The following is a 15,499-nucleotide window of genomic DNA, read 5'->3' on the forward strand; positions in this document are numbered from 1 at the left end:
AATGATAAAACACATTGGGGTAAAGCAACAAAACCTGGGTATACATGTAAATGCACTGGGTGCCATCGGAAATTGGAAAGGGGGCTCACAGAAGGGGAAGCCTAATTTGTACTGCCAGATTTCATCCATTAGAGGGAAAGAGAAAGGCCTGCTTTAGACAAAGAGTCTGTCACAAATAATACATAAATGATCTGTAAACAGTCATATTGGTCTTACACAACAGTATCTTATATTAGCTAATGAGAAAGTACACTATATGGTTAGTGGTGATAACACTAGCAGCACAGGACACCATAGCAGCTCATAACAGCAAACTGCCATACTGGCATCAATCTCAAAGTGACCTTATTAAACTCAGAACTTCTTTCCCAGCTGAACTTGAGAGTTCAAAAAGCCACAATCGCAGGTCATAATATTCCCACAATGAAGCAGCCTTCCCCAAGTTATTGGGGATTTTGAGTTTCCCCTTGAAATAAAGGTTTTGCGACATTTTCCCCATTGCTGACTGTTAGCTTGCCAGTCAAATACATTGCGCAGACTATGCCTTTTGTCTTTTTTTCATACGTTGCTTCTCCTATTTTCCAGATCCAGACCTTAGCCCGAAGCTGTACATGACAAAATGTCTTGAACTCGACCCAAAACCCAGTACAGTGTCCAGACCCGCCAGGCTCATCCTGAAATTTACATGGGAAAGAGTTTCTCTGAATTATAATAAATATAATGACTAAAGGGTTGAGATACAACACAGTCGATTTCTTTCTGATATATGTTAACCCATCATTTTTATGTGAGTCCTTGTGTGTGAGGCACTTTGAAACTATAGTTTTGAAAGGTGCTATGCAAATAAAGTTATTATTATACGACAATGTACTCATATGCATAGCAGCATGTGAAACGTGACTCTCAGCCTTCTAGCACTGCACAAACTGTAGAGACTTCTGCTTGTTTTTTTAGCCATCACCTTTACTATACTTTCCACACGTACAGTTTGATCTCCAAACTCTATTGCGCCTACTTGAAGCCTCCAGCTAAAGTGTATTCCTGTGTGCACATCCAGCCTGTGCACTCACCCATCTGTCAGCCCTCACTGACAATGTCCCCAGTGACCAGCTTAGGCCTTTTACTGCCAAATAACCCTTAGCTCCTCACACACTAATCAATAACCACTGATAACAGACATGTAGTCTCACTGGCTGTCAGCCAGAACACTAAAACATATTACTCTTTCTCTTGTGATGCTTTATCTGATGGCTACACACATATACACACACATATACACACAGAGTAAACAAGCTTATCTTGGCCACACGATCTCCACTCCCTGCACTGACAGTCTCATTTTGATGTGTAAAAAAAAGTGCTTAGTTTGATGTTCAATGGACTTTAGTTAGCCTATAAAAGTCTCCTTAATCAAGCCAAAAGGAAAACAACTCTGCTTTCTCTTCTCTCTGTGTAGCTGCTTGTTTATGGAAGGCAATGCACTATATTACAAACAAGCCACTTCCTTGTTATTCTTATGTTTTCCTCTTATCTTTTCTTTCTTGGTTTCTATCATGCTTAGTTGCCTTTTGTCTCCCCTCTGCCTCACCCAGAGTCCAGCTCCCATCAGTTTTCATTACGTCTTGTTGTCAGCCCCGGGCCTTGTCTGTATGTAGGGAAGCAACACTGTCTCATAGCAGCAGCAGACCATATTATTCCCTACATCAATGTGTGACTGACATGGACACAGCCATACCACACAAGGGTGGAAATCAGTTACGACGAGGTCATACTACATAATTTTTTATGCCTATTCAAAGCCAGATCAGACTGTCCCAACCACTTAAGTAAGTTAGGAAGGGGGGGGGGTTATCTTGTAGAGTGATCTGTGGACTGTGGCCTCTCCTGCAGAACACTCAGAGCCTGATAGACTTTTTTTGAGCACCTTCTTTCGTTATTTTCTCTGCACAGTCTCTCTTTTTTTGAGGCTCAGTCTGCCCGTTTTTCAATTCAGTGCCTTCTGCATTCTTTGGATCGGTTGCCTGCAAAACAAACAAACTAATCTTGGCTTCAGGACCTGTGCACTCCCTGCAGGTACAGGTTTGTTAAGGTATTATCATGGAAAATCTTCGCTCCCCTGGGCTGCACTGTGCCACACCGCCCTGGTTTTTCCTTCTTTACGCTTTGGGAAATGTAGTTGTAAGACACATGTAAGGGCAGAAGGGTGGAGAAGGTCAGATGTCCATCCCCTTCTCCTCTTGTGTCTTGGCACTGATTGTCAGACATTCCTGTCTCTGGGGCAAATGCCTTATTCCCACATTCCAGTACACTTCAGTGGAATTTAAACCTGCAGGCCCACACAGTGTTTCAGTCTCAGCGTACTGCAGGAGGTTGCAACCGCTGGGTATGCTACTGAGCAACTTGCTGCCAGAAGAAGTTTAGGTTTGTTTGATTGAGTGACTTCTCTGTATTTCTGTGTTTATTAGGACGGGTTTGAAAACATCAAGATATTAGTGGAGGAGGAACTACAGACGAGCATGGTGAGTGCAGGGAATTGTATTACTAATATACTGTACATGTTTCGCGATGAGAAGAGAGAAATAAAGTGTAGCCCAATAATACTTGTAGACAAACATGTAGTTGAAATACTGCAGTTATATTTTTAATACATTAAAACACCCAGGTCAATATAATTTAAGTGCTGCAGCCATTACATTTTGTCATAATGTAACATTTGACCCTGTGCACATATCAGCTAAAACAGGGACTAAATTGCAATGCACGAGCTGACAGAGCCTTTTTTCCCCCTTTCTCCTCAGATGGTGGGGATGGTGATTGGTGCTGGCATCGCCATAGTCCTCATCGCCATCCTCATCTTCTTCATCTTGCGGAGGATCCAGCTTCGAAGTCAGTAATTGCTGAGAACCCCATCTCACCATGCACATCTCACATGACATCATAGTTACGGAAAATGTGAACTTCTATGTATTTCTGTGGTAATTTGTCATTTCTTATATTTTGCAGACCGAGAAGCTCAGGAGGCACCCAAGTACCGCTTTCGCAAGAGAGACAAAGTCATGTTCTACGGGCGAAAGATAATGCGTAAAGTGAGTGTGTGGCTGGCATAACAGCCAGTAAGCAAAATAGTGTTGTAGTTATCACTGGTTAGCTTTGACCCTCAGTTATGTCATTCCTCAGCTCTTTAGTCTACTACTACGGCAAAACCTATGTGTTTCCCAACAGGTCTCGCAGTCTACCTCTTCCCTGGTGGGTACATCCTCTTCCTCTCGGCCGCGCCTAAAGAAGAAGCAGAAGATGCTCAACATTGCCAAAAAGTACACAAAAGAAGCTCACCTTACCCAACAATAAAACTTCAATGACCAGTACACTGTGACTGGTGCACGCACTTTACTATCTCTTCATCTCATGCCTCTGTTTTTGTGTCTTTCTGACGTGCAGGATCCTGCGCTTTAAGAAGGAGGTGCCCACCCTGCAGGCCAAGGAGCCCCCTCCCTCGGTGCTGGAGGCTGACCTCACCGAGTTTGATGTGGCCAACTCCCACCTCCCCTCCGAGGTGCTCTACATGCTCAAAAATGTCCGGTAGGTTTGTCGTCTTTGTCACGTCTGCGTAATTGTGTTATATTTACCTGTGTGAAACACAGTGTTCTAAATGCCCAAACATGTCCATACATCACAGAGTTCATTTGCATGATTTATAAGCGACTCCTGTGAGACATGAGCTTTGCTTTTGCAGACATGCCAGTTGAGATGTGTGATTTTGTTGTGCAGCGGTTGCCAAGCAAACTGCTCTCATAAAGCTCAGTTAATAGCATTCCACACAACTTAACACAGATTAAAAAAAGCCCCACATTTTCAAATATACAAACTGTGTACAAACCTCCTAACCTCTGTGTCATCCTTCACTGCAGTGTGCTGGGTCACTTTGAGAAGCCCCTCTTCCTGGAGCTGTGTAAACACATGGTGTTCGTGCAGTTCCAACAAGGGGAGTACGTCTTCAGGCCGGGCCAGCCCGACAGCAGCATCTACGTGGTTCAGGATGGGAAACTAGAATTGTGCCTTACTGGAACGGTACGCAGGCTTGTGTGTGCAGTGCACGCATGCCCGTTTATCCTGATTACCTGGTTGTTTCATGCATGCCATCGTTGTTTATGTGTTTGAGGATTATATTACCTAATGTGTAAAAAGTTACAGCACATGGGAGAAAATCCAGTAAGGGGCTTAACCACGGGAGCTCTGACTCTAACAGCACATTAGCATCTATTAGCATTTGACTCATGATAATCTCATTAGGGAAGGAGGCCGATATGGCTGTTAGCAAAGGTTGCTTTTTTAATAACAAATACATATCCTGCAGCCAGTTTCAGTGGTATTTAACCTCTTCTATTCCACCCCCCTATAGTAGACCAGTTTTATCTTTTTTAAGGGGGGCAGGGGATCTTTAGGGGGAGCTAGCAGGTCACCAGTATACGCCTCTTAGAAGTGATATACATCAGCTGAAAGCAGGGCACCTGAGGATTAATTTGAGATGCAGCTCAGCACTGTGTGTCAAGTATTTCTAGTCATAAAGATGTTATAAACATTGTGTCTGTGTAAGGCATTTAGAAGGGACAATATGATGGCCATTCTCATGATGTACAATGTTAACCTGTTTTTTCCAATGTGGGTTCAACAAACAAAAGTGATTCTGCCACACACTATCATACGTTATTTTGATATATCCCTCCTCTGATGGATTTAAGTTTGCTCTTTCTGCGAACGGGTGTCCATGCTGTGTAGCAAGATGAGCCTCCTGCACCCACACTGCTGTCAAAACTTTTGTTTGTTATCGTAAACGCAACCTCCATGATTCCTGACTGAGAAAGAGGCCGAACAGAGGTGCAGGGTGAACAAAATATGTAAATACGACCCTAAATCACAGAGATGCGAATTCACACTGGACTAATATTATCACACGTGACATCTGTGTTTGGCGAATTATGGTAGGTAATTTGTGGTGGAATATATACCTTAGAAAATACTGACATGGCAGATTCACACAGGATCAAGTTCACAGACGACCTCCGCTGTCCCCAGGTTTTACTCTCATGCAAATAGGGTTTTAGATGGGATATTTGTCCTTTCAGTCCAGGCTTTATCTCTATCTGTAAACCTACGTGTATCTGCTAAGTTCCTAGAACAGCTCATTAATGTAGGTTACATGATGTGCATGTCTTCTCCTCTTCATCTTTCAGGATGGTAAAGAAAGTGTGGTGAAGGAAGTTTACCCAGGAGACAGTGTCCACAGCCTCCTCAGCATCCTGGATGTCATCACAGTAGGTCACACCCACACAAATCTGCACAGACAAGTGTGCTGCATCACACCTGTACACACAGGCTTTCTCCAAACATGCAAACACATTATTCACACTCCTGAAAGACATGCAGCCCTGGCTATCAGTGTGTTGGACCCCACCCACTTCTTTCCTCCCTCACATCATTCACATTCACCGGCTGACTCATCTAACCCTCTCCGTCTAGCATACGCGTGACTCATACATTGATCTGTATATCCTGTAATAGACTGAATAGAGGTAGTGGGATGTAAATGCCCATCTTAATAAAGACGGTTAAATTGATTTTCATTTTTTTAAAATACATTAAAATTAACATCACTGTAAGAACTGTCCAAAAGAAGCAACCCCTCACATCAGAGCTTCTTAAAATGTGGACATTTTCTGAAGTGTTCTGTAAAATGTTTGTGTCCAGGGCCACCAGAAGCCTTACAAAACGGTGTCGGCACGGGCTGCAGAGGTTTCAACTGTTCTCCGTTTACCTGTAGAGGCCTTCCTCTCTATATTTGAGAAGTACCCTGAGAGCCTGGTGCGGGTCGTACAGGTGAGCTGTGTGTGTTAATCTGTTGATTTTTCTTCCAGGTTTCCCACAGATCCTTAAAAAGTCTGAAAAGGCATTAAATTCAGTAATCTAAAAATAAGGTCTTAACTGCAATTAAAATATCTTAAATCGATCTTTTAAAAGTCTTAAAAATGTTTAGGACAAGGAGAGTAGGATTTTAGGATTGTTTTTTGACATTGGATTGCAAAATCTTAAAATAGTAGGTAACAAATTTCCTCTTGCATAAACATCAGGCAGATAAAGATAGTGGAATGAACAACATTCTTATTTTGTTTCTGGCTAAAGATCCACTGTCTGCTAGCTAACTGTCACTGCATCCTGAATGACAGGGGCAAGTGCAGATTCAAGATTTTGCGGCTCAGTACATTTAAAAAGGTTTTCAAACTCAGCATGATGGGAATTGAGCCTGTGGAATCAGACATGCCGAGTGAGAAACATAGAGTCGCCCAGAGAGCATGTCAACAAACTGCAGTTACTTTCCACCTCTGTTCTACCCTCGTCTCCGCCATGCCAAGAAACTGTTCTTTTTTTTTTTCAACATTTAAGGTAGATAATCTAACTTTTTCATTAGAACAAAGGTAATCATGTTTTATGTAACAATAAATATTTGGGCAAAATTGTCCCCAACCCAAAGTAATTGATGTCGGTTCACATTTGTTTTTCAAATCTTGGTTATCGTAAAATTGGTCTTAAATTTCATTCCAAGTGGCTTGAAGAAAAGTCTTAAATCTAAATTGCCTTAAGCTGTAGGAACCCTGTTTTTCTCTCTCTGTCTCTCTCCTGTTTTGTTTCCCTCTCCTGTCAGCAATAAATGTATGCTCGCTCGTAAAACTGAAGTGGTTTTGATAAAATCATCTGTCGGTTTCTATGTATGGAAAATGACTCACTTCCTGTTTTATTCTGCTCAGATTATCATGGTTCGTCTCCAAAGAGTTACAGTCCTAGCCCTGCACAACTATCTGGGCCTCACCAATGAGCTCTTTAGCCATGTGAGTTTATCATGCACACGCACATGCAGACATATACACACACAGTACACCAGACGGTCCCATGCCAACATCTGTTGGTGATGTGGTTTGGCATTTATCAGGAATTCTACATCATTAGCTCAGTACACATGCTGCTTTTATTATGATTTGAGTCGCTAAATGCTAATGTTGTGTCTCTGTTTCCACTCTCCCCCATCACACATACACACACACACACACACACACACACACACGATACCACATACCATTCGCACTTGTCCTATAGGAAATGCAGCCCTCGCGTCTGCCACCTCCGTCTCCCCACCCAACTCGCACCAGTCCCATACGGCATGGCAAGCGCTTTGGCAGCCTGACCGTGACAGAGGAGCACCGGGAAGCTGCCATTAAGGGTGAAGCTTCAGGTAGGGAGAAGACTGTAACAGGACGATAAAATTTTCTTTGGAAATGATTAACTCTGTGAGATACTACTAAAGTCACTCTGAGAGGTTGAGTCAGTTAGTTTTAATTATATAAATATCTCGACTCTCCATTTTCCTCCCGTGTTTTGTGTTTGGCTGCTTGTTAAGTGTTTCATCTTTGGGTTTTCTTTATGTACAGGAGGGGAACAAGGGAAGGATGGAGCAACAGTGCCAACTCTTAGCAGGACCATCTCCATGCCTGTGGACATTGCTGGTGAGGGACTTCTCTCCTGTTCATGTGCTATTTTGAGAAAGTACTTGTGTGTAAACATTACTGAGGTGCTTGGGACATACTTGAGAAGAAGACGAGGAAGAGTTGTTGAATGATGCAACTACACCACAAAAGGGTTTGGCACACATGTCCTTAAACCTACTCACTCAGCTCCATTGATGTCATACCTATTTGCATTACACAACACGTACCTGGTCTTTTGGGCATATTCACACACGTTATACCAGACTATTCACCCCTCTACCCAGCTTCTTAAGCACAGGTATAAACAGTTATTTACCTCGCTGTACCTGCTTGAAAAGACAGGTTCTCCATTCTCTGTCAGATGAAGCACAGTGCTGTTACAAAGGTTAAAAAAAGGTTATCTAAACCATCTGCAGGTAACGGCACATTGGCATTGAGAAATTTAAGGCATGAAGACACAGATGTTGAAACATGATAGACAGCTGTGAAGGCAAACACTCTCACTGCCCACATTTTCTCACTGATGCCTTCATGGCAATACAAGCAGACAGGTCCATCATGTTGAATTTGCAGAGACTGAGATTTGATTTGTTTTGAGCCCATCAAACTCCTTGCCCCTCTGCAAACCTGTCTAGTATGAGAATGAAAGGCCTACTCAAGCTGTCCAATGTGTTTCAAAAACAGAAAAAAAGATTTTTGAGCTATCTGATGTTTCCAACTTTTGGTACAGGCATTTGTTTAAAAAAATGTACTTTTGTTCATCGTGTTTATACCAAAACAACATATGATGCATTATAAGCTGTGCCAATAGTATGAAGGGGTATACGCTTCCTGTCTTCTTAGTGTGTTCAGCCCTACTCGTTTTATCTGCAGGCTTAATATCTCATGCCAGCCGAGTAGAAGCCATACTGTGAGAGTGTGGTACTTTTGTCTGCCTGAAAAATACCATCTTAGTGTCAGAATGTTCTGAATATATGTGACGGTGGGGCAGTGGTGAAACCCACATGACCCAGATACAGGAAATTACCCTGAAGTGCACCATCTTGTTTCTGAACCACCTATGTTTATACTCAGGAAAAGTGAACACAGTTATACAAATCATCTGATTGTTCTCATAAAGGTTTATAGGATAATCGCCTCACTGACTTAAAAAAGGCTGTTCTTAATTTAAAAGCATTGTGTAGCCAACATGTTTCTGGTTTGTGAAACCTGCTGTAGCTTATAGATTCATGATCCTTTTTTTATTCAAGCCAAATATTTTGCCTCTTCTTCTATTTGGATTATTAAGCTTTTCATTTGTTCTATTCAAACACAGTGACCGCCGAAATTAAGATGTATGTTTTTACTTAACAAAAGCAGAATGTTGATGAAAGACTGAAGGTCTGAATTTTGTTTGTGCAGGTATACAGAAAAGTCTGAGGTCGGACTTTGACATGGCGTACGAACGGGGACGGATCTCTGTCTCTGCAGAGGATGGCAACACTCCTCCTACGTTTGCTCGGGTCAGTAAACTGCAGACTCTTGGGACATAAATGAGATAAGGTTGATTGATCTCCTGAAATAGAACTGGGTAATTACACCAGCAGGTACAGTGTTTGAGAACAAAGACTGAAAATCCACTACCTGGCATGAAATATATCCCATATAAATGCCCCAAATATTAAAAATTAAGTGTCTCTGATGCTTCAAAAATGTTTTTTCCTGAGAAATAACAATAAAGTTTTACTAGGAATGCTCTCCGCTGTGTGGTATTGAAATATTCGTATTATTCCAAGGGCATAACATCTCATCATAGTAATTAATAGATTCTAGTTGTGTAGGGGTAGATCTTCTTATTTTTAACAGTAGGAAGTCCTATTTAAGAGTGAAACCCGTCAAACATTTTCCTCTGTTTGTACCATCACAGTCTGTATCCCAGGACCAGCGGGAGAGGAGGGTGACAGTAGACGAGGTTCCCTCGGGGATCTATCTGTATCCAGAGGAAGAGTCGGGAGTGGACAATATCTTCACACCCGTGTCCAGTCGGTCCTGTGCTGCTTTGTTTGAGGAAGCTCAGAAAGAGATCCTCAAACTCATGAAGATTGAGGTTTGTTTTCTTGTTTGGTTCCTGTTTGCATCTTTACGTTATTATGTAATGGCATCACATGGCACTAATAAAGTAGCCACAGACACTGTTTTAAAGGAAACATAAAGCAGAACTTCTTGTCAAGTATTTTTCACACGCTATTTAACACAAACTGAGGTGTATACATTTTTAGTATTTTAATCAGATGGATTTTTCAGCTGAAACAGTCAAACCTGTGCAAGTAAAGCAGGATATAAACATGCAGTTCCAATCATCATGTATACTGTAGGACCAAATTCTTGTGGGTTAACTAAAAAAATAATAGGCTCATTATTCTGTTTCTGCATGAATGAGCACATTGTCGCAAATCACTGTGGAGCATCTGCTGACAGATTATGATGTGGAAAGGGGGTCAGTCAGAGGAGCAGGCGGCTAGGGCGGGCTGCAGATTCAAGACACAATCTCTCATATGTGTTTGGTAATATATATTAGCAATGATGACAAACCAGAGTTCAGCTGGACTGGAGACCACTAACAGATTGCGTTGGTAGGTAAGAAAATCCAGAACGCTCAACAGGTCTTGGCCACATCTATACAGATTAAATTCAGATGCAGTTTTCAACTCAAGACGAAATCTGGTGGGAAGTTGTATACATGTGTTTGATGCAACATGTGGTAAACTCTCTCTGTGTGCCTCTGAAGAGGTATTGCTGCACCTAATATTTCAAAAGATCATGTTGGTGTAACTGGATGATAGATTTAGTGAATGTTGCAGAACGATCTGTCAGATTTTCATCCAATGGTGAACAAAGGAGACATTTTCTCCACTCCTCTTTGACTCACTCTTTTATTACTAAGTGTTTGACTCTTATTTGTCTTTCTCCTTAAATCCAGGAGCCATCCTTGATAAATGGGAAAGTGACTCTGCACCATGCAAAAGCTGGAGCCGTCTTAGCCAGACAGGGAGACCAGGTACTTATCATAAAAGATACCGAACCCATCTGTCTGCCTTTAGCTGTATACTGCCGTACAAAGGCAGAGTGCAGCAACTACAGAAGCAGTTGAGGGAAAAAAGATTTTAATTTCATGCTATGTCTTTTAAGGTCAATTTTTTGATTATTTCTAACAGACTTAAGGGGAAAATGTTTTAAAAATTTAAATATAAATGTACGACTCTCATCACTACCTGTCTGTCCATAGTTACTTTATTTTATTTATTTATTTTTGTGTATATTTTTTGATATTGTAAAACAGATCTTTAAAAAAAGTTTCAAAAAGATTCATGTCTTTCCTCGATTTTGACCAAATATATAGCCACTGTGCTTTACTTTTGTAGGGCAGTATAGTAGTTCTTCTAGTAGTAGTAGCAAGTATATTATCTAATATGGTGACTGAGTCATTGCAACAAAAACTTGAATGTGTCACATAACAGTAACATTATTTTTCCCATCCCCTGTTTCTGTTTCTCATTTCCCTCTTTTAGGACGTGAGTCTGCACTTTGTCCTCTCTGGCTGTTTGCATGTCTACCAGCGTATGATTGACAAGCAGGAAGCGGTCTGCTTGTTCGTGACCCACCCGGGGGAGATGGTGGGTCAGCTCGCCGTGCTCACCGGAGAGCCCCTCATCTTCACCATCAAGGCCGTCCGAGACTGCACTTACCTGAAGATCTCAAAGTCTGATTTCTACGAGTGAGTGGAACGCCTCTGATGTGAACAAACGAGAACAAGGAGTGCTTATAAAAGATTTACAGTCCATTTTCAGCAGGCATGAGTGTGATATTATTTATGTCCTCTCATTAATAAAATAACAGTGTGCCATTTAATGTCCTATAATGCAATTAAACATTCCAAAGTCTTTGAAATATCAATTTCAAATTAACTCTTGTTACACAGACTGATTGATCTTCCATAATTGCTGTATCCATTCAGTTCTACTATAAATCATCTGCTTACAAACCATATATATATACTGTATAGCTGCTATTGCTCATGTCTGTATGTGTGCTGTATTCTGCCCCCTGCAGGATCATGAGGGAGCAGCCCAGTGTGGTGCTGAGTGCTGCTCACACGGTGGCCATCCGCATGTCCCCTTTTGTCAGACAGATGGACTTTGCTATTGACTGGATGGCTGTGGAGGCCGGCAGAGCCCTCTACAGGTACGACAAATATTTCTCTTCTTAATGCAAGCTGTACTTTGTCACTGTCCTCTTGTAACATCATATCTTTGTTCATTTGCTCAGTTTACTGTTAAGTTGTAATGGCTACTGTAATATCTGTTTTATTTTCTCTTCGCACACACACACAGACAAGACGACCAGTCAGACTGCACCTACATTGTTCTGAATGGACGTCTGCGTTCAGTCATCCGCAAGGCAAATGGCAAGAAAGAACTAGTTGGGGAATACGGCAGAGGAGATCTCATCGGAGTGGTGAGACGAATCTTTTCCCCTCAGTCACAGTCTCATTCTGCCTGCATGTTAAAGACACCTCAGTTATTAAAATTAAATGTAGAGTTGAGAATGATTAATTTAAAAAGGACTGTTATTTTGATACATTGATGAATTGCTGTTGTGAGTAGCGCAGTGATTTCTGTACTAGATCAGTATTTTAAAATGAAATTTACTGTATGTCTTTAAATATTTTTACACTGTTTCATCTAAAATGACAAGCCCAATCATGTTGCTTGAAATATTGATCCATTATTTATCATTGCTATTACCTTTTTACTCTAATTATGGTTTTTACATCTCATGATCTTGCCTTATACTTCAGGTGGAAGCCTTGACCAGACAGCCAAGAGCCACCACCGTCCACGCTGTGAGAGACACAGAGCTGGTCAAACTGCCAGAGGGAACACTCAACAACATCAAAAGACGATATCCCCAGGTCAGTGTCTTGTCTTGATCTGGTTTCGGTTATGGTTGTGTGTACGGCTGAAATGGTTCTGATGCTTGATGTCTGTTTAGGTGGTGACGAGGCTGATCCACTTGTTAGGCCAGAAGATTCTGGGGAACCTGCAGCAGGGTCGCGGACCCTTTTCAGGTAAGGTGATGATATGGAGCATTTTATGCTACATATTTACTTTAATGTACTCCATTTACATAATCTGGTCCTGTCCTCCAGGTTCAGCCCTGAATCTGCCCAGTATGACAGCCAGTGCTGATGTCACCAACCCAGCCAGCAACCTCTCCACTGTGGCTGTCCTGCCTGTATGCGATGAGGTGCCGATCAATGCGTTCAACCTGGAGCTCAGCCATGCCCTCAATGCCATTGGTAGGTCCATAGATTTTTCAGCTGTCCACAACAGGATTGGTGGATTTCTGTTTAGTTCCTGGTTATACCTGAAGTATATTTTAATTCTGTTTTTTGTATTCATACATTTTACCTCTGTTGTCTGTCTCTTTGCAGGGCCCACTCTGCTGTTAACCAGCGAAATAATCAGAGAGCGACTGGGCGCCTCTGCTTTGGACAGGTCAGTCTATCTGAAAAACATCTCAATAGATTTCACACATACAAATAAACAGTAACAGTTCTAATGATTAAATGAATAATTAAACTGGTAGATATCGTTTTAATGGACTATAACATAACCTCATCCCCGCTTTTCTCCTGTATCCAACAGTATCCATGAGTACCGTCTCTCCGGCTGGCTGGCCCAGCAGGAGGACATCAACCGGATTGTTCTCTACCAGACTGACAACAACATGACGCCATGGACTCAGCGCTGCATCCGCCAGGCTGACTGCATCCTCATCGTGGGCCTGGGGGACCAGGAGCCTGCCCTGGGAGAGGTATGAGTGTTTCCAGGAGAGGAAAATTCCGTTAACAAACAAACCTTTCAAGTAAACATCATAACATTTTCTTTACCTTTCCCTTTCCTAACTCTTGTCTCCATCCTCTACTCTTCCCCTCCAGTTGGAGCAGATGCTGGAAAACACAGCAGTCCGGGCTCTGAAGCAGCTGGTTCTTTTGCACAGAGAGGATGGGCCGGGCCCCTCCAGGACGGTCGAGTGGCTCAACATGCGTAGCTGGTGCTCCGGGCACCTGCACCTTAAGTGTCCCCGCAGGGTTTTCTCCAGACGCAGCCCCAGCAAACTAGTACGAAACAAACCGTACCGCCATTTCTAGCTGCTTTTATGAACTAGTTATTTTTAGTAGACATATATATTGTATTATGGTACGTTACAGTGGCTAGAATCAGGCGACCTATTGGACTGTAAAAATTGATTAGGCATTCCTTCATAACTGTAAACAAAGAGTGCAGTCATGAAATGATGGTCTGGTAAATCAGTGGTGCTTCAACATGAAATAAGTGCAAGAACGCTGTTCATGGAAAGCAGCTGCTTTTACTGTATTTTAATCTTAACTTTCTACGTTTGTGCAGAGGGAGGTGTATGAGAAGGTGTTTGAGAAAACCGCAGACAGACACAGTGACTTCTCTCGGCTGGCCCGAGTCCTGACTGGAAACAGCATCGCTGTGGTGCTGGGAGGAGGCGGAGCCAGGTGAGCAGGGCTGTCTAAAGAGGGCTGAGCCACAAGCATCTGTACAGACATGCAGAGAACAGGTTGTGTCTTACAATAGGGTTGAAATGGTGTGAAAATTTCATGGTATGATAACTGTCTCAGAAAATATCACGCCATTTGGTATTGTGCAATTATTGTTATCAGTTACAGTGATCGTTGAAAACAGAAGGAGTTTTTTATTGGTTGAACAAATGTTATGTTATACTTCAAACTCTAAGACATTTTTAAAATGAAGGTATGATAACACTGTCAATTTTTATACTACGGTACAACATATGAAGTCATCAAGTGTAGGTGACTGTTGTCGAACATGATTGTTTTCCCTCATGCAGAGGCTGCTCGCATGTGGGTGTGATCAAAGCTATGGAGGAAGCGGGGATTCCTATTGACATAGTGGGTGGGACCTCAATCGGCTCATTCATCGGCGCGCTGTATGCTGAGGAGAGGAGTGCCGTCAGAACCAAACAGAGAGCCAGAGAGTGGTCCAAGGTACAGCGCACGTCTACATCCATTAATCAGTTATTCTGTCATGCTCATATGATCTGAGGTGACATTTTGCTCGTGAAGTTAACAAGTTTAACTCACCCAGAAGCCTTCAATTTAGTGTCTTTCTGTGTATTTAAAGGGGAGTACTTAGCAGCTGTTGAGAAGCATTTTGGTTTCAGACAAGAATAGGTAATAATTATTAGACTTGTATTCCTCTGTAATTTGTTGTTCAATAGGCAATGAACTCAGTCTTCAAAACAGTCCTGGACCTGACCTATCCCATCACGTCCATGTTCTCCGGTTCTGCCTTCAACACCAGCATCTATAAAGTGTTCCAGGACAAGCAAGCTGAGGTGAGGGACTGTGATACAAAGTCATTTTTCAAAGTTTCAAAGCAAATTTATTTAGTGCAGCAGAACAAAACAGCATCTTGTTTTTGATGCGGTCACTGGGAAAATAATAACAAGATTAAGACACTGAAATACTCTCTGTAACCCCAGGACCTGTGGCTGCCATACTTTAACGTCACCACTGACATCACAGCCTCAGCCATGCGTGTTCACCAGGATGGTAAGTGACAGCTGAGCTGACTGCTGGGGGCCACCACCCCTCTGTTTCACATCACTATATGGTGATTGGCTAAATGTGTATTATAAGCTGCTCAAGACAGCACTTGTTTATTAGCAGAGTTCATCATTTAATAGCTTTAGATGAGCACACATAAACACAAACACACAAACAAGTACACAATAAAGGGTGTGAGTAATTGCTTAAGTCAACATTTAACACAGCTCAATCAATAATACTGCTCTGAATGTCCGAAAACTAATGTGTGAAATTGGCACTGTCATCAATTTATGTTTCAAAAGTAATTTAGCAGTGAATAATG

The 15,499-nt window shown here is 42.1% G+C and overlaps 1 protein-coding gene across 2 annotated transcripts in view; it reads left to right on the forward strand.

Moving 5' to 3' along the window:
• Positions 1-15,499, forward strand: part of pnpla6 (patatin-like phospholipase domain containing 6) — a 37,008-nt gene that overhangs the window by 7,040 nt on the left and 14,469 nt on the right. For both annotated transcript variants that reach the window (XM_033623383.2, XM_033623381.2), the window contains exons 3-29: positions 2,466-2,519; positions 2,799-2,886; positions 3,004-3,086; positions 3,223-3,314; positions 3,439-3,579; positions 3,909-4,068; positions 5,232-5,312; positions 5,746-5,874; positions 6,801-6,881; positions 7,147-7,282; positions 7,479-7,553; positions 8,937-9,037; positions 9,442-9,621; positions 10,495-10,572; positions 11,084-11,289; positions 11,625-11,756; positions 11,906-12,029; positions 12,373-12,486; positions 12,567-12,642; positions 12,724-12,873; positions 13,009-13,072; positions 13,223-13,391; positions 13,516-13,698; positions 13,985-14,103; positions 14,457-14,613; positions 14,847-14,963; positions 15,111-15,180. In XM_033623383.2, coding sequence (XP_033479274.2) covers positions 2,466-2,519; positions 2,799-2,886; positions 3,004-3,086; positions 3,223-3,314; positions 3,439-3,579; positions 3,909-4,068; positions 5,232-5,312; positions 5,746-5,874; positions 6,801-6,881; positions 7,147-7,282; positions 7,479-7,553; positions 8,937-9,037; positions 9,442-9,621; positions 10,495-10,572; positions 11,084-11,289; positions 11,625-11,756; positions 11,906-12,029; positions 12,373-12,486; positions 12,567-12,642; positions 12,724-12,873; positions 13,009-13,072; positions 13,223-13,391; positions 13,516-13,698; positions 13,985-14,103; positions 14,457-14,613; positions 14,847-14,963; positions 15,111-15,180 — 3,160 coding nt within the window. The remainder of the gene's footprint in view (positions 1-2,465; positions 2,520-2,798; positions 2,887-3,003; positions 3,087-3,222; positions 3,315-3,438; positions 3,580-3,908; positions 4,069-5,231; positions 5,313-5,745; positions 5,875-6,800; positions 6,882-7,146; positions 7,283-7,478; positions 7,554-8,936; positions 9,038-9,441; positions 9,622-10,494; positions 10,573-11,083; positions 11,290-11,624; positions 11,757-11,905; positions 12,030-12,372; positions 12,487-12,566; positions 12,643-12,723; positions 12,874-13,008; positions 13,073-13,222; positions 13,392-13,515; positions 13,699-13,984; positions 14,104-14,456; positions 14,614-14,846; positions 14,964-15,110; positions 15,181-15,499) is intronic.

The sequence above is a fragment of the Epinephelus lanceolatus genome, chromosome 3 (assembly GCF_041903045.1).
Source record: "Epinephelus lanceolatus isolate andai-2023 chromosome 3, ASM4190304v1, whole genome shotgun sequence".
NCBI lineage: Eukaryota > Metazoa > Chordata > Actinopteri > Perciformes > Serranidae > Epinephelus > Epinephelus lanceolatus.